Raw genomic sequence first — 25,814 nt, forward strand, 5'->3', positions numbered from 1 at the left:
TTCGAGTGCGCAGCCCAAAGGCGAGGATACTGTCGAGGCTTCTGCCAACACCTCTGATCCTGCGGGAAGTTTCTTAGGTAACAGATTTGGGGTGACTTGTAGTAGCTCTAACTCTATTTCCATGTTTTTTTTTCGAGAAGTGAGGTGTGAAATCATCACCACTAGGGAGCAGGGGTATCTGAGTAGAGATCTGGTTAGAAGACTGGTTAGATTGTTCCTTAATGATTTCAAAAAGTTTTCGGGGCCTATATTTGGCTCCATCCAATTGAGTTCTGAAGTGGTCTGTTTTAGTCAGGCGGATGCGTTTGTTGTAGGAGCTTCTCACTTTTCTAAGTTGAGTGAGATTTATGGTGGAGGGCGAGTTTCTCCAGAGTCTAAGGTTGAGCCATTCATAATTTAGGGAACCATTAAACCATGGTTTGGAAAGTTTGACGGGAATCCTTTTGAGCTGCTTCGGTGCAACAGAATCAAGAATGTTAGACAACATGTTAATGTAATGATCCGAGAGATCATCAAGGTTGGTCATATGGGGGGGGGTGGGGGGGAGGGCTGTAGTTTATTTTTGGTCATTGAAGGTAGCATATTGATGTTGAGATCTTGCATATTGCGAGTCAATTGTTTCTCTTTAAGGGAGTATGGGGTGTTATAGTGTATGGCTTTATGAGTCAGGCAAGCTATCTTGAGTCTGATTCTGTCTTCAATAGATAGCTCTGAGTGGAGCCAAACTAGCTTTAGGAAGTCCAGCAAGGGTCACCAGCCCATATTCCAATCTAGAGATAATCAGTGATTGAACCGCCGGTCTGAGGGCTTCGGGGGGGGGGGGGTTAAAATGTTTGATTTTTTTTTAAGTGTGTTAAGTTGGAAATTGGCTCCCCTAGTAGTAGCACTGATGTGCGCTTGCATGTTTAAGTGTTTATCCAGGGTGATACCTAAGGATTTGGCAGAGTCTAAAACATGAGGGGGGCAGGGAGATGTTTAATCCAGTCAAGGGTAGGAGCCGAATGATTGGGTGGGGAGATCAAAAGAAATTCAGTTTTGAGAGTATTTAGAAGGAGAAGGTTCTGAGCTAATCATTGTTGGGTAGGTGCAAGTGCAGCATTTAATGTTTTTATGTCCTCTTGAGATGAGATCTTCAGGTACAGTTGCATGTCATCCGCATACATGTGGTACTGAATGTTCGCTCGTTTCAGAATGACAGCAAGTGGCTCCATAAAAAGTTTGAAGAGGGTGGGCGAGAGCGCTGATCATTGGGGGACTCCAATCATGACAGGGGTACTGGATGCAAGGGAGTGTTTAACTTTGATTCTTTGCGTGCGGTTACGCAGGAAGGAGGCAAACCAATTTAGAACCCGGCCCGAGAGACCCACCCTTTGAAGAAGATCAATTATGATTCCATGTTTGATGGTATCGAAGGCTGAGGACAGGTCCAGAAGGATCAGGAGACACGAGTCATTTTGATCAAGAGCTCGCAAGGCGTCATCGACGTTGGTGCCCTTTCAGTACTGTGCCCTGATCTTAAACCTGACTGATGGGGGTCAAAGAGCTGGTATTTCTCAATGTGGTTGCATAGCAGCGAATGGACACATTTTTCAAGCAATTTAGCTACAGTCATAATATTGGTTATAGGTTGGAAATTGTTTGGGTCAGATAGGTCCGCATTGGGCTTCTTAGGAATGGGAGTAACTTGCCCAACCTTTAGGCAGTCCGGAATCCTTCCCTGTAAGAGGGATTCATGAATGATCCTGGACCAAAGAGTGAGAATGGCTGAGTTTAAATCTTTATATAGCTTAGCGGGTAAAGGATCACTGAAATGGTTGGAGGGTTTAAGGGATGCCATGTTGTGAAGGAGCTCCGTGTGATCTGGGAGGAGAAAAGAGTTCCACAACACGTTATTTTCGAGTGCGCAGCCCAAAGGCGAGGATACTGTCGAGGCTTCTGCCAACACCTCTGATCCTGCGGGAAGTTTCTTAGGTAACAGATTTGGGGTGACTTGTAGTAGCTCTAACTCTATTTCCATGTTTTTTTTTCGAGAAGTGAGGTGTGAAATCATCACCACTAGGGAGCAGGGGTATCTGAGTAGAGATCTGGTTGGAAGACTGGTTAGATTGTTCCTTAATGATTTCAAAAAGTTTTCGGGGCCTATATTTGGCTCCATCCAATTGAGTTCTGAAGTGGTCTGTTTTAGTCAGGCGGATGCGTTTGTTGTAGGAGCTTCTCACTTTTCTAAGTTGAGTGAGATTTATGGTGGAGGGCGAGTTTCTCCAGAGTCTAAGGTTGAGCCATTCATAATTTAGGGAACCATTAAACCATGGTTTGGAAAGTTTGACGGGAATCCTTTTGAGCTGCTTCGGTGCAACAGAATCAAGAATGTTAGACAACATGTTAATGTAATGATCCGAGAGATCATCAAGGTTGGTCATATGGGGGGGGGTGGGGGGGAGGGCTGTAGTTTATTTTTGGTCATTGAAGGTAGCATATTGATGTTGAGATCTTGCATATTGCGAGTCAATTGTTTCTCTTTAAGGGGTTTACCCTGTCCACCCAAACCCTTACCTAGGATGAGAAAAGGAATGTGAAAATGATCAGACCAGTCGCGGGGTAAGATGTCTCCTATTTGTATGATGTTGTCTTTGGCAATGATAAGCTCCAGAGTGGCGCACGCATTGTGTGTAGGACCTTTACAAAGCTGCGAGAGGTTAAGGTCAGAGAGGAACGTCTTAAATGAACATACAATAGGATCTTTTGTGGCATTCCAATGCAGGTTAAAGTCTCCAAGGAATATGTGGCAGATTTGATCTGAACTTGAGCTAATGACTACCATTATTTGCTATATGAAGACCAGATTGTCACCAGGAGGGTGATAGAGTGCAGCACACAGATCTTCTTTCCTTTATTCCAGATTTCAGTGACTAGCTGTTCACAGGAGGATAACACAGCACATAGAGATTGTTCTACTGTGAGGTTGGAACGATGAATACAAGAAATCCCCCCCCCCCTGTTTTATCAAGTCAGTCACTTCTGAGAATGGAGTAGTCAGGGGGAATTAGGATGTCAAGAACTGGGGAAGAGGTATCATTGAGCCAGGTTTCAGTGATGATCAGAAGGTCCAAGTTTTGCGCAATGATAAGTTCTGAAATATCAGCTGCATGTTTCACAGCTGATCTACAATTAAGTAGCATCGATTTAACATGCAGATTGGAAGTGACCACTTCTTGAAGAGAGGTGGTTATGTGAAGTAGGTTTTCTTTGTTCACCGGTCTGTGCTTAAGACTTAGTTCCCTGTCAGGATCCGCAATGATGGAGGGGATGTTAAGAGTCGAGTTGGAGGAGGAGACCGTCCTCGAGTCAGTGTAGGAGAAAAGGAGGGCGAGAATGTCCTCTTCAGATAGCTGAGGTAAGGGTCTGTGGGGCCTAGAGTGATGATTAGGTAAAGGCCTAGAGCTCCAGGTGTAACTAAGAGAGGAGCAGAAAGCAGTATGGTCTGAATAGGACAGATGCTGTGATTTGTAAATATCATTCCTCTGAGCAGTGGGAGAGATCCAAAGCTTCTCCATAGTGTCAACTGTAACTAAACTAAGGGATCCCTTTAGTCTATTTTTTAATACTAAACTATCCATTCTACTTTCTTATTCTTGTTATAGCCTGATACTCAGAAGAATTAAGACTGCACCCCTTTCAATTTCCCTAAGTTGATGCATTTTGTATACTGCAGTCCTTGATTGTTCCTCTTTTTTAGTTGGTCTTTCCTTTCTGAGTCACTGGTGAACCTTGTGCCCTACTGCTCTGTGTTCTGGAATCAGTTCTGTGCTCCACACTTTCAAACTGGATCTCTTTGTTTGGCATACATAAGATATGGCAGGGTTATTCTAGAGAATCTGTGTTTTATTATGAGACATTCCAACTGAAAGTGATCCTGAATAAGTGGCCCTACTAAAAATCATGTTACGTCTCAGAAACTCTGTAACCGTCTGAAAAGACTTAAGCGTTAAGAGAGTGATCACTGGATAGGCCTAATAGAAAGGCTAGACCCAACCACAAAGATTCTCACCTGCTGCATTCTTCAGCCTACCTCCACTTTAGTTGGATCCTGGGGGACCCCAGCCTTCCTACCAACTACTCTGAAGGTTGTAGGCTCACCGGCTCCAATTCCTACCACAACTCTCCACCTTAGGGAACAGACTCCATGGAGGAACCTGTAGCCCCATTCTCTCTCCGTAGCAGAGGTACTCTCACTTCCCAAACCGAGGGCTCCCTCCCTCCACACACCTCTGCTGTGTCTGAGCAATCTTATGGACTTCCCCAATGCTCCTTCTTGGGATACTCCATCACACAGTCTGCTTGGTCTCTCCACAGTCTTCTCAGTTGGCAACCGCTTTCTTGATGCAAGCCTGACCTTTGCAGGCTCTATATTCCTCCTCCTTGACAGAGCTTTGTACAGCTAACCCCAGCCTATAGCAGGGTCAACCCCCACCAGAGTTCTCTTCATTCCCGTTCAATCCAATGGTGGTGTATACAGTTTATACAGAGCTCTATAATTAAGTGACCAGTGCCATCTTGATCCAGACCCCACTGCACCACACCCCCTGTATTAGCTTTAACAGTAACTCAGCTGAGTTGCAGTATGAATTGGGAAAAATCACTCTGATTTCTTATCACTGAGTGTGACAATGGAAAAGGTGAGCTGAGGAAGGTGGGTGAGCATACAGATATTCTTGTATTAGGACACAGAAAGGCTGCCAGTGAATGGAAATGCACAATAGAGATCAGGACAACGTTCCTATATTTTTTATTTAACTTGTTATTTAAACATTTAGGGTTGTTGAAAATAAACAGGTTCAGAAGTCTGTTGCTCTTGTCCTATTATTTTAGGCAATAATGCAAGAATCATTAAAGATTTTTCACTGTGGAGAATGTAAATTTTTAGTTTGCAAATGGGTGGCTCTGGAATAAATTCAAATTCAAAATTCAAAATAGACTTTATTCGGTGTATTTCAACCATAAAAGTGCAATAAAAATACATCAAGTACATACATCAAATTACATTTTAATTCCAGAGTAAGAGGGCTATGAACATTACATACAATAGTTCTTTCATTGGTCCAAACATAATCGTAATTTAAGAGCCAGTTTTAAAAATTCAAGGACTTGAAGGACACCATTACTGTGTAACAATTGTAAGTATAAAAAGGCTGGTCGTATCTGATTAAAATTCATTTTTTTTAAAAGTGAGGTTAAAAAGCGTTTGCGGGGGAATTCATAATATTTACATAGAAACGTGAAATGCATCATGTCCTGTGGAGACTTTCCGTCGCAGCCACAGGACGAGGGAATTTTACAGAAGCTCTCCTTTTTAGGTCTGATGAGCAGATGTTGGAACTGGTTGAATCTAAATCTTGTAAGCAGAAACTTGTCGTGAGTGCTGAAAGTGCCGAGTAAATACGGCTCTGTAGTCAGACATGTCTTAACCATAATAAATTTCCTCACACTTACTTTTTTTAACTCAGCACACTCCCTCTCTGCCTTCTTTTGTTGATAAAACAACTGTTTGACTAGATCAGTGTCTGCCTTCCCAATTCCTGATGGGTTTTCAAACAATTCAGGGCGGCCCAACTCAGTAAAACATATTTTTAAATACTTCAGCCAGGGAGTGCTTAGAGCGTTCTCAAGAGCCAGAAAATCATTAACTATCAAATGTGTCAGCGGGATTTCCTTGCATAACCACATTTTCAGCCAACATAACAGAGGTCAATTCATTAGTATATTGTACCTTATGTTGCGTTCCTTGAGATGCTTTGCTATTTAGCCGATACATGACTGTTGTATGCATTTCTACTGTCCGATTGATTTTATTTTAATCTGCTCTTCCTTTGAAACAATTTGAACTTGATCTTCGTACTAACTCATGAAATTCTCTTTGTCTATGACTTCTCATGTTAGGTAATGTTGCACCAGACAACAAATATGTAGAATCAATGTGGCAGCTTTATCTTTTTAGATATTTATTTATGCATTTTAAATTGTTTTACTGTATACTTTTATGGCCTTAGTTGCTGAAATGAAGTTATTTTGAATGCACATTTTAAACGTTTTAACCACAAAAATGTGTAACATCTGCACAAGTGTTCACATTTTTTCAACAGATTTGGAGTGCCTCAACTAAGAATCGTCCAGTGGGGCTTGCAGAATTCAGAATGACACCCAAATAGCAAGTATAATTACTACTGAATCTGGTGAGAAGCAAGGTTGAGTAAATGGTCTGGCAACTGGTAAAAGGGTCAGTGGACTTCCACAACTTGAAACCAGTGGATATCTGTTACCATAATGTACACAGACAGCTATGAAATAATATTTATTAATTAATAAAAACGTCAAAGCGGATAATCACTGTGCCACAAAGTTGTTCTCAGCTGGACAAATTCAACAATAAAAATTAAACAAACCCCCTTATTGGGGTAGAAGTTAATGAGATAAAACAAGTGCTTTGCAAATAGAGAATAGATAGAAAGAAATCATTGTGCACTTAATTACAGAAATCTGAAATTTATACCTATCCTTATGTAGATAAAAACACATTTCCCTAAGTGTCGCACAAGAGTCATTCTGCAGCCTCACTGTTAAGTAATGTGATGCAGGATTAGTTCTGGAGGCTTAAGTTTCTTATTTACAGCTCAGACTCCTTGCTGATCTTCTGCAGGTAGCAAAGGAAGGTTCGGACATGTCCCAGTCTTTAGAGCTAATCAGATTAGAAAGCACATCAGGACCAGGTCAAAGCTTGTATATGACACTGCGAATCTCTCGAGTGGTCTGTAGACTATGTGAAGGACGAGTATTTCAAATTGCAGTGGTAGTAGTAGAGAAGTTGGTATGTCTTTTTAGTTCTCCCCTATACACATTCTTAGCTGTCTGTCGACAAAAACCTACTGTCTTTAATACATTAAAACTTATACATACATTGGCCTTTGGGTGAGCCTCTTTTTCTTGATTGGATAGTCTTCTTGACTATATCTTGTCATTACTTCCTTCTCAATGTTTTTCATCCAGACTGTTTATTACCCCTTTGGAGCACTTCCTTACTGTTTTCCAATTGCTTTACTTGTGTCCTTCCACTGCTTGCCTTCAGTGAACAGCTTTGTTTCTATATGTACTACTATTCCATGGAGTGCACGTGCTTTCTTGATCTCTCCTTAATATCGTCTGGGGCTATTACCATGCTTCCAGCACCTTCCGCACAGGCAAAACAACTCCGCAAAGGCGGCCTGCTGCTTATGCAGCTTAACCACGGCAGATATGTTGCACCTGCAAAGAGCTTCTGGCGGAACGGAGGCACCTGCTAAAACCTTATTTTTACCAAAGAGGGATTCACACTCAGAGACAAGCAACGTTGGGCTGCTACGCCCTTGAGGACCCGCGGCTGAACTGCCGAATGGTGCGATTCCTTATATTGGTGGCCATGAAGATGCCAGAAAGTGACTCTGAGAGATTTTGACTAAGTACCTTTCGAGCTGGACCTGTCTACTTTGTTGACTCTCATGAAGTTTTATGAAGAAAAGCACATATTATGCAACGAACGATGGGTCAAAAATCTAAAAACTTTCATCCGGTACATAGATGACATCTTTATTCTATGGTCTAGCACGAAAGATGAACTACAGGAGGCTCTTATACAATTTAATCAAGTTGATGAGAGAATACAATTAACCTGGGAAATGTCAGATACCACCATTGCATTCCTAGACGTGAAAATCATTCGTACAGACAAGGGCCTTGCAACTGATCTACACATCAAGAGCACAGATCGCAATAATATGCTCCACTACAGTAGTTTTCACGAGCATAATTTAAAGAAATTCCTACCTTTCTCTCAGATGGCTAGAGTTAAAAGGATAACATCAGAACCCAGCACATCACAAAAAAGATTAAAAGAGATGGAAGACAAGTTCAAACAAAGAGGATATCCACAACACATTTTGGATCAATCAAAATGTAAAATTGACCAGAAAGATAGAAAAACACTTCTACAACCCAGTCTAAAGAATGAGCAAACAAGAATAGTTGCCATTTCTAAATTTTCAACCACAAGCTACAAATACAAAAAGACCATCCTTAAACATTGGCAAATGCTCATGTTAGAACCCGATTTCAACCAGAGTTTTAAAGAACCTCCTCTATTCGCATTTACAAGATCAAGAAACTTAGGAGAAATGATTCAACCAAGAACCTCCATCTCTGAAATCTACCAAGGAACTAGACCATGCTATAATTGCGGACACTGCAATAATGTGATTAAAGGAAACAAAATTAACCATCCAATGAAAGGCCAAGAAATTAAATTGAGAGTTAATGCCACTTGTGATTCGTCGAACATCATATATGCCCTTAAATGCCCGTGTGGCAAGTTATACATCGGGAAGACTGAACGTAAGATGAAAACTAGACTCACAGAGCATAAATCTAATGTACGTTTAAAGAACGCAAAATCAACCGTTGCTATGCATTTCATGGAAGCTAAACACAGCATTGCCCAGCTCAAATTCATGATCCTAGAGACTATTAACAAAATAGAAGGAAGAGACAATACAAAATATATTCTCCAAAGAGAGAATTATTGGATTTTCAAATTGTGCACGCAGAAGCCATTTGGTTTGAATGATAGAAATGAATTCTCATGTTACCTGTGAATTATAATGCAAACTGTAAATTTGCCCATGTGTCTTGTAAGTTTGGTTCTCCTGTTTAGCATTTACCACACCCATATTAACGGTCATTCCAAACCAGTCGTCAATAGCACCACTTACTGGAGCATGTTTCTGGAGACCGCTCCTCATGCTTACCGGTTCGATACCACGTCATCCACTTTTTGTCCAAATTTCCTTTTTATTACCATTTTTTCAGTCGTTTCATACACTCAATTTACAGCGTTTCATTTACTCATTATTTAAAGTTCAGATAAAGTTGACACTTATGTGTGGCACTTATCTTTGGCACGTACAAACCACGATACGTGTAATTATTTCTAGTCACTCCGGCTCGATAGTCTTTTTTCTAACCTCATTACCCACGTGATCGGCATCGCGTTTCAAATAATTAACCGAACAGCAACAATGTTGCATTGAGAAATCTAAAATTGCCGTGAGCACGGACCCTCTGACTAGCGGGCACACTCACGTTTGAACACACCGGTCTTACCGAATATCAGGTTAGTGCATCTACCAAAACGCAGCAGATACGCCACATTTTTCATTTCGCGTCTACATAACTCATTACAACCCGCGTTTCTCTTTTCTCTGTAACAGCGCTAATACACCGGTTGAGCAGTTACCAAATCAGTCAACAGACATGTGAGTTACTCATCTATAGTTGATTGGCTTTTTTGATTTATGGTTCAAACAATGTTTCGTTTTGTATAACCGGACAGATGCACGTTTTGAAATCATAAGAGGCTTAATTGAATGAACTGTATAATGTTATATGGAAGGTGGTGACTTTGAATATTTCTTTTGTTACAGCATTATTCCCTGATGAAGGGCGTATAGTACAGCCCGAAATGCATTGGATATTTTGAACTATAATGATGTCTCAGGAATTAAGGTGTCACTCATGCTTTCCAATGAGTGAAAATATGAACTAAATCAATATGTTTTGAATCAACATTTAATGAACTTTTGATCAATAAAAAGAAAAACTTGACGCATTTAACGTTGTGGAATCCTCTGTCCATAAGAGGAAATTAAGGTGTTCCCTAGGGGATGGTCCCAGTGTCCTTCTGGAATCACTTTTTACGTACTTTGTTGACTCTACCACTGATAGGCCATGTGATTCTAGTTGCAGGGCAATTCCTCCTGTACTCTACTTGTGGATAGCAACCCTAACAGTGCGTTGCCAGACTCAAGTTAGAACTTGAATTGGCAGCACTCGTATGGTGCATTGGATCAAATCTTAGAATGATCTCTATTTTTAAATTCTTCGGCCGATCGATCCTGCTCCCAAGGGGCGTCATCAATGAGGGTCCTTCTTTTAATGTCGCACAACCTGCACTACTGCACACTGTGCGTATTTAAGGTTTTACTAACTGTTTCATTATCCTGTAAAGGTTTCTATGGACTGCTTTTATTGCTATGCAAGTTTTACTTCTCTATAAGGTTTTTAAGGATTATTTGTATTGTTATGCGATGGTTTTGAGTAACAATGCTAATTGGGCTGGTCCTTTCTAAATGCACAACTTGGTACGCTTTTTATATTCCTGTTTATTTACAGCTCCAAGATAGGTGCAAATCAAATGGTGGCTGCATGATGCAGTATTTATGTATATGTCATCAGACTTGGCGTGCTTTTAAAAAAGGTTTCTTTTTTTTGCCCATACTGTTCAGCATATGCAAAGAAGTACTTTTTTTTTGCTCATGCGGAGCAATATCAGAAAAAGGGCATTAGCAAAGCATTGCCCGCATTGGGTTTAAAAGGCGAGCCTGATTGACTTTGCCAATACTTGTTTGTCTTTATATTCCTTCCAAATTCCTCTTCCCCACCCAATGACTACCTGTTTAAATGCAGAAATAGACTTTACTTTATCCTGAAACTTTGGCAGAGGCTAATGCAGCCAGACTTTGATTCCATATACGACTTTAGCTAAAACCCCAAATTTGATGCATTTGTTCTAAGTCCTCTAGTTCTGAGAGCAATTTTAACAGTTTAATCCTTTTACCATATATACTGTCTGCTGAAAGTAGTGAAAGAGCCCCTCCCACCGTACCAAACATGCTTGCCAGGAATTCATTAGTGTTTTCCTTTGGACTCCATATGCCATACATTTTCTCTGCAACTCTTATTCATTCGACATCTTCACAAATTTATGTACCAAAATTCCTCTGATGATAGTCATTTGATGAAATTCTTTGTTGGGGACGCAACCCTCGCCAACACATTCCGTATGAACAAGTTACTTGACCTTTGGTAACGATATATCTGTAAGAAAACATTACTTAGTGATAGATTCCTTCCCTTAGAATTACCCCCAGGCGTCAGACTGGATCTGGAAAGTTTTTGTCAGCAGTACCCCTGCGCATCGGTAGGAAACATCGAGCGGCTCTGCGTACGTCCTTGCCGTCGTAGTCGCCGAGATGACATTGAGGGAGCTACTTAGACGCGCACACGCACGCTGATGTCAGTTCTGTACATGACTTTCAGCGCCAGGAACGCAGAGCCATGCAAGATACTGGCCACTGGTGCATTGAAACTAGGGCCCTGAAAGGGATGACCTTAACCCTAAAAATCAGTTTGCAGAATGGGGAGGATGGGTGGGGCGGTAAGGAATCTATCACTAACTAATGTGTCTTACAGATATATCGTTACCGAAGGTAAGTAACTTGTTCATCTGAAAGAAACAAGTTAGTGATAGATTCCTTACCTTAGAATAGATACCCCAGCAATACCAACCTCGGTGGTGGGTCTGCAAACCAAGATTACACCAGAAAGCCACGGAGAACAGAACGGCCAGAATGATATCACAGACTTCAGGAGGCAAGTCAAATGGAATCAACTGTCGCCGCTCAATCTCCATGCATGTAGGTGGAGGCTGGACAGGTTCGGGTGGAGGACCGTCCCGTGCTGCTTCGACAAAAGATCCTCCTGAAGAGGCAGTTGAATCGGGGGATCCATGCTCATACTGAGTAGCTCGGGATACCAAACTCTTCGAGCCCAGTCCGGAGCTACAAGAATGATTTGGTCCCGGTCACGCCTAATCTTCTTCAGCACTCTGGGTAGAAGTGGTATAGGCGGAAAGGCCTACAATAGACCGCAGCTCCACTCGTGACGAAAAGCATAGCCGAGCGAGTGCCGCCTTGGAAATGCCAACACGCAGAAGAGATGACATTGCGCGTTCTCTTCCGTGGCGAATAGATCTAACCAAGGCTCTCCCCAATGTTGAAAGAGACCTTGCGCCACCTCCGAGTGAAGACGCCATTCGTGATCCATCATGCACCTGGGGCTGAGTTCCTCCACCCTGGCGTTCAAGGAACCTGTCAAGTGTTGAACCGTCAAGGAAATGCCTTGACATTCCAGCCATGTACAGAGACGCAGAGCCTGTTGACATAGGGTCCACGACCCCACCCCGCCTTGCTTGTTGCAATACCACATGGCGGTGATGTTGTCTGTGAACACCTGCAATACTCTCCCCTTGACAGAGGGAAGGAATGCCTTCAATGCAAGTACGATCGCCCGTAGCTCCAGAAAGTTGATATGGAGCCTGGACTCCGCCGGAGACCAGAGGCCGCTGATATCTGCCTCTCCCATATGACCGCCCCATTCCAGGATGGATGCATCCGTCAACACTGTGTGCTCCGGTTGGGGAAGGGAGAGGGATCTGCCGCTGACCCAATGTTGGTTCGTGAGCCACCACTGCAACTGCTGTGCAGTGCCTTCCGAGATCTGGACATGTTCAGACAGGTCCCCTTGATGCTGCACCCACTGGAACTGCGGAGCCCGCATATGCCATCTGGCATGATTGGTCAGCAGGATGCAGGAGGCCATGAGGCCAAGCAGCCTCAAAGTCAGCCTTACCGAAACCCAGGACAAGGGCCGAAAGATCGAAATCATAGCCCGAATGTCCCGTACTCGCTGCTCGGGAGGATGAACCCGAAACTGCGCCGTGTCCAGAACCGCTCCGATAAAGAGGAGCTTCTGAGAAGGAATCAGGTGTGACTTCGGCACGTTGATTGAGAACCCCTGCACATGCAGGAGGTTGGCCGTAGTGTGGAGGTGGGAGACGACTGCCTGGAACAAGTCTGCCTTCAACAACCAGTCGTCGAGATAGGGGGAAGACTGAAACCCCTGATCTGCGCAGATGAGCTGCGACCACCGCCATCACTTTCGTGAACACCCGAGGGGCGCTGGTAAGGACAAAAGGTAGCACTATGAACTGAGTGCTCGTGGCCTACCGTGAACTGCAGGTAGCACTGGTGGGCCGGCAGGACGGGGATATGAAAATAAGCGTCCTGCAAGTCGAACGCTACCATCCAGTCTTTCGGGTCCAGGGCAGATAAGACCTGAGCAAGTGTGAGCATCTTGAACTTCTCCTTCCGGAGTAAGTGATTGACGTTCCGAAGGTCTAAGATGGGACGCATGCCCTTGTCCTTCTTTGGAACCAATAAGTAGTGGGAGTAACAACCATAACCTACTTCTGGCATCGGAACACGCTTGACGGCCCCCTTGGCCAAGAGGGCCACAACTTCCTGCTGGAGAAGTTTCAAGTGATCTCCCGACATGCGGTGGCACTGTGGCGGCATGGCTGGTGGGGTAGTCTCGAAGGGGAGAGAGTAACTCCTTCGGACTATCTGCAAAACCCACCTGCCCGAGGTGATGGTGCGCCAGTGGGGGAGGTGATGACAAATCCTGCCACCCACTGGCATTTGCTGGGCCTGAAACACCAGACTAGGAAGGTTTGGAGGCAGTGGCGGCAGAGGAGGTGGTGGACAGACCCGCTCGCTGGCCAAGTGACCCACCTCTGCGGGTCCCGCGGCTGCGCTGAGACTGTTGCTGCGCAGGCCTGTGGCTCTGAAACAAACGTGTTTGGGCGCCCCTTCCTTGGCCACAAAAGGAGCAAAAAGCAGAAGGAGTGCGCGTGGCCGAAAGGCATAAGGACTTGGCCGTAGCCCGTGAGTCCTTAAAATGCTCCAATGCACTATCTGCCTTGTCGCCAAAAATGTGAGTGCCATAAAAGGGCATGTCCATCAGAGTGTTCTGGACATCCCCAGAAAAGCCAGTCGTCCTCAGCCAAGCGTGGGGGTGTAGTGCCACTGTCGTGGAAATAGCTCTGCCCAGCGAGCCGGCAGTGTCAAGGCCACAATGAATTGTGAACTTGGCTTCGTCTCTCCGCTCCGCAATGGCTTGGCAGAGCACTGTCCGGGCCTCCTACGCTACGGACACGGAGGCAACACCTGCTCGACTGTGTCCCACACAGAATGGGAATAACGGGCCAAAAGGCATGTGGTGTTCACAGACCGCCGCCCTGAACTGGCGGAAGTAAAAATGTTCTTCCCAAACTGTTCCAGTTACTTGGATTCCTTATCTGGTGGTGCGGAAGGGAATTCGCTTGGGGATGCAGAGGCCTGGACAACCAAGCTCTCAGGGGTAGGGTGTTGGAAGAGGAAAATTGTGTTGCCTGGGGCCGGGCGATGGCATCGGGCCACGTTCTTATCCACAGGAGACCCTGTGTTGGGCCTGGACCAGGTGCCCAAAAGAACGTCCCAAGGTGCGGTCATTCAAGGGAAGCAGCGCCTCCGTAGAGGAAGACGCTGGCCAAAGCACTTCTGTCAGGAGGTTAGTCCTGACGGCCACCCTAGGGAGCTCGGGATGGAGAGCCGCGGCTGCTGTACGCAACACCGCAGAATATGTACCACCTTCCTCCGTAGCCACGGTAGAAGGAGACAGTGTGCCAGGTTCTGGAGTAAAATCCAGGTCACCTGCATTCTCCAAATCCTCTTCCCAGTCCGGATCTAACTCGCACTGGGCTGCGAGAGGGTCCTCGGACCCCTCCCAGTCCTCCGCGTCCTCCCCAATCTGCTGGGCAGGCGGAAAAGAGGGAGTCGGATGGAGAAGGGGATCCCCATCGGCGTTGATCGACACCGGTCCGGCACCGTCTCCAAGTCAGGGTGGAAGTCGGGGACGGCATCGACCATGAAGTCGGGGATGGCGTCGGCCATGGAGCCGGCCGGCCGGCACAGGTGGTGGTGCCGTAGACGTCGGTGGAGGTCATACGAGGCCACCCGACATCGGCTGGGATCCATGCATGGATCCATGGGGGTCTCGTGGTCTGGAGACCGTCGTCGTCGATGACCTCGGGACCGGCCCCGGCAACGAAGAAGAGCAAGGACCACCAGCTGGACCCACAGGGCCTGAAGGCGTGCTGGCAGGGCCCGATGGGCCAAAAAGGCAGGCCATGGCTGACAGAAAGTACTGAAGCTGGGCCGGAGTCGCCGACGGACCCGAAAAGGGCGGGTAGGCTGTCGTCAACTGTGCAGTCTCCGCCAGAGCCGCGGGGGTGGCACCACCCACACCCTGAGCCATGTCGCGCAACAGACTAGGGGAAGGTGAAGAGCGACGACGCTTCTTCGACTTCTTGTGCTTCGCCCTACCTGACTCAGAGTGCTAAGACTTCGTCGAACGAGGGTGGTGGTGGCTCCGCGACCGGTCCCTCGACCTCCCACGGGAACAGGACCTTGAACGGCGCAGAGCCAACTCCCAGGCCTCCAGCAACTTTCGGGACCGTTCCCGCAAAGTTTTCGGAGCCATGGCCCGGCATTCGGGGCACGACTCGGAGTCGTGGTCGCACCCCAGGCAGTGGAGGTACTCACGGTGCAGGTCCGTCACCGACATCATGCGGGGACAAGCCGCACAAGACTTACACCCGGGCATCCCTATACACCAGGTGTCAAAACTTAAAAACCAGAGACAAAAGTCCCAAAAATAACTCAGTCAAAAAGTGATTGGGGGTACCGCTCTCTCCGGCTCTGCGCTTGCTGGAGCAGAAAAAAAAAGAACTGACGTCAGCGCGCGTGGGCGCGTCTAAGTAGCTCCAGCGACGTCATCTCGGTGACTAAGACGCCAACGACGTACGCGGAGCCGCACGACAACGCCTACCAACGCGCAGGGGTACTACTGATGAAAACTTTCCAGATCCAGCCTGACGCCTGGGGGTAATTCTAAGGTAAGGAATCTATCACTAACTTGTTTCTTTTAGATGTTTTCTTTATACTGCTAGTGGTTTCTCCAAAAGATATTCTCCCTAAACCTTGATAATTTTAAAATATACTTCAAAATAATTTACTTTATTTTAAATGACTGCCTGTTATATGGGAAAATGAACTTAATTGCTGTTTCAAACATGGTTTGTGGTTTACTTACAATATCACATTTCAAGGGACAGTTTGTACGTTCTCTTCTGCCAGTTTCAAAGAAAAATATATACATAAGAATGACAACTGATTTTCTCAAACATTTCTTATTCTCATATCTTCCGACACAATTTGTGTCACACAAGGTAACAGGCTTTATGATAGGCTATCATACACAAGAATGAAGACATATAGATTCGATGGTTAACTCTGAATAGTGGGGAATTACTTTCAGTGAGGTGTCCTGAGTGAAATGAAACTGGTCACAAAAGTGAAGCCCCAGTTGTCTATAACGTCACTACCGTGAGCAATTTTATCTAGTGTATGGGATCCAAACCTGTCCACTACTGGAACAGGTTTTTCGAATAGTGGAATTTTAATAGACACATTGGCAAAGCCAATAGGTTTCGCCTATGCGAGATCTAGTGGCATTCACAATGTTTATTTAGAAATGCTGCACAGAAGCAGCAGGCTGATGTACAACATGGCTTAAGGTAAAGAAAAAGAAAGCACTAAGTCACGGCTGGAGTTAGCCGTGTCATGTCGCCTTTTTTTTCTATTAAGGCACGCTGTACAGCAGCATGGTGAGGGAGGGGGCAAACAACATGAGGGAGGTGCAGGGGTAGGAGGGAGAGAGCAGCAACACAGAAGTCTACAGGATAAGGGCAAGAACATGAGGGAGGTGTGAGGGAGGTAGCAGCAATTCAATGGACAGGACGACTACATCATAGACCTTTAAATAAAAAAAATTCAAAACCGCCGCGCATGGGGCTAGCAAGCAACACAAGGGTGGGGTAGGGAGGTTGATGGAAGGGCATGGACAGTGGGAGGAGGGAGGGAGAGAACAACATGACAGGCAGCAGGGGTGGAGGAAGGATTGCAGACACATTCATTCTTATAGAGTGCATGAAAAAAAGAATAATTAAAAAACAAATCAGCAGCAAGAGTATGCGGTCAGTGGAAGGACACTGGCTGCAGACAGGAAGTTATACTTGCTCCAGGCTACCTGGCAGGGACAAACATTCGAAGCCCCAGCAGGAAGCGAGAGGCAGAGACCAATAAGAAACAAGTAAACAAGAGTGACGTCGAAGCTAACCAATGGTAGATAATGAGTGGGTTCTAAGCCTATTTTAAGCTTTTTTTTTGTTTGAAAAAGATTTCGCCGACAACTCATGCGCTGGGTCAGGCAAAATCGAAAAAGAAATGCACATGGATTGAAGGAGGTAGGCTCCAGCTCCAGGATTGAGAACTGTTCGTCCCAGAACTGGAAAACAAAACAAGTTTTTTTCCCTCAGTGCCATTACACATTTGCAGTTAACAATATTTTGAAAGGTCTTTTTGGGTCAGTGCTAAGAAATGGGGCCCACATATAACAAGTGGAAACCAACTGGCAATTATTGTTAGTTTCTTTCACATTCAAATCAGTTGAAAATGCACTTTTCTACAACAACAAACCATCTAGAGAAAAAGTATCTTCAAATTTACGATCTATAAAGAGACTTCCAAAAGATGTAGCCACTGTTGCAAACAGTAAAATGTGCATAGTGATTTGTTAACCCCACTATTAAAAACACTTGTACCAGTGCCTGACTTGATTTTTGCATCAATAGCTAAAATGCATATATTATTTCATACGAAAGTTAAAGCGAAATACACCAACACAGATAGTAGACAGAACCTATTTTTGAAAATATTGAAGAATTGTCGAGACGGAAGGCGGAACAGCTGTTAACAAGAGCCTTTAAAGCCTATACAGGAATATACAGTATGTGGAACGGATACACGATGTGAAAGAATTAGTTCAGAACCTGGATCAATGAGAGTAGGAACCAGGAGAAATTACATTTTATGGCACAAAATGTGCTCTTACTACTTCTAGAGTATTTCTTTGCCAGAGTATTTCTGTGCCAAAACAAATGCAATCCTACGCAATGGGGCCATTTTATATGGGGGCAAGAACTATAAGGCTGAATTTTTTGGGAATTAACTTGTTTTGTAAAATCTTTAGGATTTATATAGGTACAGCTCTAGTAGTCACCCACATAGAATCAGGGAACATTCCTATCTGTAGCGTGATTGATGAAGCAACCCTGAATGTATTATTGACTTCGCAGGACAACATTAAATTGAAATCATTGAGTAAGAGCAATAGCTAATCAATACTGGCATCGTTAATGGAATGTTCTTATCCAGTGTGTTTAAATAGCTTGTTGTAATAACAATCTAGAAAGTGTCTGGTTGAACTGATAGGGAGAAATCAATTTGTATAAAGCGTTTACATGCACGAGTAAGTACCATTAGTCACAACTGCGACTGGGCTCCAGGCAATTAGACACCCTATTACTTAGTTATGACAAGCCTATGCCGCAGAGCTACTTGATGCATTCTGAATGAAATTCCTTAGTTTTAGTTTGCACTATGCCATCATGTGTGAATCTACAGAGTGTGTGATTAAAGAGACAAGGTATCCAAGAGGAAAAATTTGTAAATGGTGTTACCAGGAACAGGGAACGTTTGACCATGCAATATACATTTGCTCAGCACATTTGGGATGGTTGAAAAATTATATAAAGAAACTGAAGCGCAACCATGCAAGGGCAGCCATTAAACTATGTTCTGTAAGATCAACCCTTGAAATAAGGGCTTCCATAAAGGGTTTTAAGTGCCACAGCTTCATCCCAAATAACGTCACCTTTTAAATGGTCACATCTTTGATCAAGCAAGCAAGCTGTATAAAATGTGAGACAAATAGAAACAGACAAGGAAAAAAAAGGTAATGGGAAGACATCATTCATAGAAAAAATTAACATCCCCGCATTTTATACTACACCACAGTAAATGAAAAAATGTCCTAAAAACATGAGAGATGAAAGTATTCACCGGATAGATAGGTATTAAATCTATATAACTTCACTATACGTCATTATGCATGCCATCATTCTAGCATCTTGACACCTCGCTCCACTTATGCCTACACCATGAGGTTTTTCAGCCATAAAAATAGTATAACTAAATCCCACCGGGATCCAGTTCTGAGCATTTCAAAGACAAGTACGCAACCCCCTTTTTATCACATCTAGGAGAGGTTACATTTTACTGACTATCCTATTGTTTAATATATGCTCTGTGTAAATACTGTAAAAACAATACTTTAAAACCATTCAATCCTCTGCTCAGGTGATTTCCACACTATACCCATAAACATTAGTTAGCACTCTCCAATCCTAACTTATAAGATCCTTTGAGGTACTACAGCACTGGACAATTATTGTGTGGGTAGGTTGTGTGTTGAGTAAATATGTGACTATATTAAGTGCATTAATGTCAAAATGATGCATATTAGTAGTGATATCCTCTGACTTGACCATAATAATATGTGCTGTGGCATAATCCCATAGCACTGACAAAGAACATTATGTGCATTGATGAGCAATTACGGTAGAATTTGAGCTCATTCTTGAATCTTATTTTGTGACAATTAAAGAAATAGGTGATTCTACTAAATGCCTCGGTTTAGGATTGAGAATAGACAAAAATGGATTAATGGTATGTGCGCTTTATAACACAATATTTTTTTGTGCATTGCTAATTGAATGGCATAGTCATTAAATGTGATTTTTTTGTCCCAGTTATTTCTTGAATCATTTTGGGGGGATTTCATGATCCTTTCTGGGTAATTTAGGGAGTTAAATTTCCTCTAGTGTGCCACTGAAATACTTCTTACAAATACTCTCTTCACAAACCTCTGGAAAAGACGGATTCTTTTGTTGTGCTTGGTTGAGGTGTGTATCATACATATGCTGTTTGCAATACTGAGCTTGCTTGCAAACCTTCAAAGTGCCTGAAGGACAACTGGGTCACTCATGAACCAAAACACTGAAAGGTGTTACACATGGATTCTTGAAGACATAGGCATACAGAGAGCAGACAAAAGAAACAAATGAGTATGGCACAGGTGTGAGCACGAGAAAGGAGAGAAAAAACGTGCAGAGGAGAGACTGAGAACAAGAGAGACAATGTTAGTGAGTACGGATATATATGTGCATGTTTTTGTCATATTGGTACAGTGCAAGGCATGAATCCCTGTCCCTAACCTAAGCAGAACACGTTTTGTAAAACTTGGTGACTACTCACATATGAATAATTACCACGTGATTCCTTTGTTTCCTTGTATGAAATCTAACCCAGTCTAATAAAATATTCATGTTATTAAATATATACATCATGACTATCTGTCTTACCTGCCGATTGTTTTTCTGTGCATCTTCAAGGACTTTTCTCACTTCATTGGCATAGGCAGTTGCTGGATCACTGTGATCTTCTCTGTATAGCCCCCTGTAAGTGTCCGGTAGGGGAGCCTGCACACAAGTATATAATAAATGTAAGAGGCCAAACTGCTAAACTGATAGAACTGATATCAGCATTTGTCAATATGTTCAAGTACATACCACATGAACCCACTCCTTTTGTCCTTCCAGGGTTCTGAATTTGTAAGGGCTTATGTCAATGAGAGATGTCAGGTGGCCGTGATATGCACTAAACAAAACAAAATTAGCTGAAAGCACGTTTGTAGGTATTATGGATGTATAGCCAAGTAGAAGTAACCCAGGTCAGCTTCACTGTCTCCTAGCAATACTCTTTCAGGATTTTGAACTAAATAATCTCAATCAAAAGAAAGAATAGAAAAAAATGAACTTGTTTAGTAATAAAACTTTATTTCGGCCGTACGGCCATAAAAGTGGAAAATAAAATATACGCATAGATATAACAATTAGCAGCAGTATGTACATATCACATAACTAGGGCTTCCAAGTTACAAAAATAAAATGCATTGGAAGAAAAAGATGAAATTTATTTACACTTCTGTTTGTGTTATTAATGTGATGAAACTTTTTAATTCAGAGAAATTCTTCAATGGAGCAGCGCAGATTTTTATATTTTATCTCGAATACAGTGATATCGAGGGGGAGGAGCAAGATGGCGGTCTGACGCCGCCACGGAGCACACCGTAGGAGAGAGTGCCTTCCAACCCCGGCTGCATACTGAAGTGTGTTTTACTCGGAGGGGGAGAAAAGTAGCGGCGGCATGATGGAGTGAAATGTGTTCATTTACCCACCCGATAAAAAAACTGACTTTTATTGACCTTGATCGAAAACATTGGACACGTTCAGACGACGCTAACGATTTCCCCACCGAAGCTGCGGACCTGAGGGGGCCTGAGGCAACAGCGAGAGCTTCCCCGCGTATGATAACGAGCGCGAGTAGCCAGACTGCAACCCCGGCCGCCTTCGCTGTAACTGCAGGTGAGAGCGCGTTCCGGCGGAGTGCGACCCGTAGAGATATTCAAAGGGAGCCCTGAGAAGGGCAATACAAAGTCTCCAGCTACTCTGGAAACTCCACTGTGGCGACTGCCTGACCTACCTGATCCCTCCCAGCCCCTCGCGCAGCACCGCTGTTCTCCAGTTCGCACAGCTCCAGGCTGCGAGGCGCGCGGCGGAAGGGCTGAGGAAAAGGCAGGTAAACCGCTGCCGCCTCTGCGCACAAGAAAACCAGGAGCTGGCCGAATATCCATCACCTTTCCCAAAAATCTGGGTGCCACATGAAGAAGCGCAACCCAGCAGGTGCACAAGCAGCGCCATAGTTCAAACAAGATGTTAGAGGACCCCTTTCAGCTAATTCGGCGGAAAGACCTACCAGGGGGAGCTCCTGGAAAAACTCACCTTGCCCTGCCTTGCCATCAGCCTTGTTGGCGATTAGGGACACAGGGTCACGCTGCTGCTATTCTGTCAAGACTCCATTTCCCAGCATTCAGAGCAGTGCTCAGGCTGCTGACGAGGTTCCAAGCGCCAGGAGGCGCATAGGTACTGGCGAAGACACTGGACCCAGGAGCTGTGGGGATTCATGACTTGGAGCCTATGTTGGTGACCGGCATTGCTGGAGGTAGACGCGGGCTGTTGGCGTTCAGGCTGCTGCGTTGGTTGTCTGGTCGTCGCTCGGCGCGCAACTGGTTTGGGCTTGCATACGGCTCCTTGACAGCGCGGACAACGCCAGCAACCCTGCAGCGAGATATGGCGCCTCCAAAAAATCTTTCACGGGGAACGCGAGCTGGCCGTGCCCTCTCTAACATTGAAACAGGGGAGGTGAGCGAAGCTGTTACTTCTGCTGTTACTACTACCGCTGCTGGGAGCAAGACTGGAGGCTCTGCTGTCGGTAAGCCCATATTACGACTGTTTCAGACAGGGAAAGCTTCTGAGCTGCTCGCAACCGGCTCTATGAGTCACACGGATAGTAGCAACAAATTATCAGAGACTCTGCTTGAGGCTATACCATCAAATCAAAGTGGGACTAAAAATGTATCACAATCAGGGATACATAGTATTCTGGAGATTAGTGCTGATACTGTGTCTAAAAATACTGCTGGGATACATATAGGAGCAGAAGCAGAAGCCAATATATTTATCGAGGACAGCCAGGTTACCCCTCCAATAACGAGTTCACCAGATATGGGGGATGTGATGAATCAGTCCCTAATAGAGTTAAGAAATGGTAATCTCGACAGTAATGACTTGGGAACAGCAACTAGAGATATTATTAAAAAGGATGAGAAAGAAAAACATGACAATGCTTTAGATGAGTGGTAAGAGTTGGCATCTCACAGCGATGAGACATCAGTAAGCATAGCCGCCTCGCCGGTCTCAACAATCAGTGGCAGATCTACTAATACTTCTCCGGGTAAGAGAATTAAGGCTAAATACAAGAACAAGAAGACACCTCAGAGGCAGGATAACTCTCAGCAGAGCCTATCTTAAAGTAATCTGCATAGAAAATGTAATTCAGAAAATAGCTCCTTACGGAAGTGGGTCCAAGCAAACGGAGGAATAAAGAGTATGGTGTCCCGGATTGCTGGCCACAGCCCTAATGAGGACAATACAACTAGCAAAACGGCGGGCAACAGTCCTGCTCTAAAACAAGTGGAGAAGGTAAACTGCCCCACTGAAATACAAAGAGAGATGGGTTCTCAACTAACATCTACTACAGTTGCCTTGCTTTCAATGGAAGCAATTCAGCATTCAGATTCTTTGGCAGACTCTGATCCGACTCCTGCCTCAATAATGCAGTTTCTGAGAGATCAACGAATGGAAACACAAGGTCACTTCACCCAGGCGAAATCAGACACAGACAAGATGTTGCAACTATTACAGGAGGTTACAGTAAAAGTGGGTGGCCTTGCTAACGATATATCAGTTCTGCAGCAGAGAGTAGGAGAGACGGAGCATACTGTAAGTCTTACAGACACTATGGTACAGAAGCAGGCGACTCACATTTCGACTCTCCAGCTCAAGCTAGAAGATTTCGAAAACCGCCAACAGCACAATAACCTGCGCATATTTGGTATTCCCGAAGGAGTGGAAGGGGCGGATCCTCGAGCCTATTTGGTACAGCTATTTCGGAGTGCATTCCCAGACTTATCTGACTGGGATTGGGACTCTCAATTGTAAAGAGCACATAGGCTCCCAATGGTTAAACATAATCAGGAAAGCAGTTACTCTCGTCCATTCATAGTGTTTTTTGGAAACTTTTTATTGAGGTAGGCTGTTACTCTAAAAGCCAGACCTAATACTCCAGTCACCGTGGAGTCTGTTACATTCTTTGCCAGGTCAGATCTCTGTAAAATCACTATGGATAGACGTTGGCAGCTCCAACAGTCAATCGATCCGCTCAAAGCTCGGGGGGCCCAAGTCTATCTTCAGGAACGGCTCGTCTGAAGGTCTTCAAAGATGGACGGTCTTATTTTTTTAATGAGGATCATGATGTTAAGTTGGCAACTTCTAAGTGGCAAATGGAAGCTACTCAGAAAAAAATATTATTTACATTTCTTACAAGAATATGGCAATTAGGTTGGGAATAGGAATGCGATTGGGTGACGACAATATTTATTCCTTGCTAATTTTTTCTCCTTTTTGATATGCTTGGGTGTGGGGAGGCTACTTCCTGCGGTGATGGCTCTAGTGGGCTGCCAAGCAAGCGGCAGCTAGTTAAAGGGAGGATTCCTCCTTCAAGGAACAGGGAGGGGGGTGGGCCCTCCAGGGCCTCTCAGGTCAGAGGGAGGGATGGAGGTGGTTTGGGTGAGGGGGTGCACAAACTAAACAAGCATTTGCAATGCAATAGGTCTCGCATTATGAAAGTTTGAGCTATTGGTCTTGTAAATGACAATTTTTTTATTTATGTGTTGGTTTTGAAAATAGCTAAATTAATAGCTTTGTCATTTACAATGCCAATAGTTATAACTTTCGCAAATGTGACACCTATAGCATTTGTAATGCAACATGTTTTGTATTTACGTGACTTAGATGTATTGATATTACAAATAACAATGGCTTTTAATTTTTTTAAATAATTAATACTTAAATAAAAGTGATTGTAATTTATAATGGCAATAGCTTAAACATTTGTAAATAACTTTTGTGAAGATTATGTTCAGTGTATTTTATTGTGATGAAAATCCAAGAACAGAAGTGAAATATTAACATCTTTTTGTGACATTTGTAATAAAGCTTGAAACATTGAGAGAACATATTTGAACCAGTTGTTGTTGAATGGTTGCACAGATTGATGCTGTGATGGCGCGGAGTGATGTTGTGGTGGCGCTGAGTGATGCTGTGGTGGCGCTGAGTGATGCTGTGGTGGTGCTGAGTGATGCTGGGGTTGCGCTGAGTGATGCTGTGGTGGTGCTGATTGGTGGTGCTGAGTGATGCTGTGGTGGTGCTGTGGTGGTGCTGAGTGATGCTGTGGTGGTGCTGAGTGGTGCTGTGGTGGTGCTGAGTGGTGCTGTGGTGGTGCCGAGTGATGCTGTGGTGGTGCCGAGTGATGCTGTGGTGGTGCCGAGTGATGCTGTGGTGGTGCTGAGTGGTGCTGTGGTGGTGGTGAGTGATGCTGTGGTGGTGCTGAGTGGTGCTGTGGTGGTGCTGAGTGATGCTGTGGTGGCGCTGAGTGATGCTGGGGTGGCGCTGAGTGATGCTGTGGTGGTGCTGAGTGATGCTGTGGTGGTGCTGAGTGGTGCTGTGGTGGTGCTGAGTGATGCTGAATAGTTAATAGCACCCAGTATGTAATGCTGAGATTAGTTCAGCCAATCCTAATGCTTGGAATGCGTGCACTAACTGCTGTTATTTGCCTTCATTCTATTTTCAATGATAGGCCCATGAATCAGAGCATGGCAGACGGTATGATTCTGTCTGTATTGGATGGCATGGGAGGTGGGTGTGTTATTACCCACCTGCTGTTGGGAATGAAGAGCCACTCATTGCCTCTGCCCTCATAATGGAAGCTGGGCAATTAGGAACAGTTAAACTTCTTTGGAAAGGGTGTTAATGACTGCTAATGGCCCTGAGCAGAAAAGTTGTGGTTGGAGACCAAAGCGTCTTGGATGATGTGCCTAGAGTCTGTGTGTCATGTGTTACTTGCGCTATGTAAATAAGATAACATACCCTGACACGTCATGCAGACTGAACTCGTCAATATCTGATTCAGGGGTGCAGGTATAAATGTCTGCGCTGACCCGCGCCAAAACCCCGCGTTGTTTTCCGGCCGCTCCCGCCGTGCAATATGCCGTCCCGCGCCCTTCCGAGCGAGCACACGTTTTAATGAGATTGTTTTCAGCCCCTTCAATGTCTCGCTGATGGGTTTTGTTTGCCGTGTAGCGCCGATACAGGTGCAAAATTGCAGCGTGCATGTGAACGCGTCGGCACATGTGCGGAAATAGCACACGAGGCCAGAACACACATTACCTCCGAGCTGCCAGCCCAGATTGTGGGTCAGCCGCGCTCCCTGCGCTTGCTAATGCCTCATTGTCTTTTAGTACACAGTGCGAAATAATGCTAATTTATGCAGATATTTCATATGCATGGAAAATAATGAGAAACACCTGCAGAA

The 25,814-nt window shown here is 44.5% G+C and overlaps 1 protein-coding gene across 2 annotated transcripts in view; it reads right to left on the reverse strand.

The window, feature by feature from the left end:
• The window catches only part of LOC144769250 (5-phosphohydroxy-L-lysine phospho-lyase-like), a 479,590-nt gene that overhangs the window by 246,036 nt on the left and 207,740 nt on the right, over positions 1-25,814 (reverse strand). For both annotated transcript variants that reach the window (XM_078653309.1, XM_078653310.1), the window contains exons 5-6: positions 20,333-20,420; positions 20,126-20,242 (exon numbers count right to left, since the gene is read on the reverse strand). In XM_078653309.1, the coding sequence (XP_078509435.1) occupies positions 20,126-20,242; positions 20,333-20,420 (205 nt within the window). The remainder of the gene's footprint in view (positions 1-20,125; positions 20,243-20,332; positions 20,421-25,814) is intronic.

This window comes from Lissotriton helveticus, chromosome 7 (genome assembly GCF_964261635.1).
Source record: "Lissotriton helveticus chromosome 7, aLisHel1.1, whole genome shotgun sequence".
Classification (NCBI taxonomy): Eukaryota; Metazoa; Chordata; class Amphibia; order Caudata; family Salamandridae; genus Lissotriton; species Lissotriton helveticus.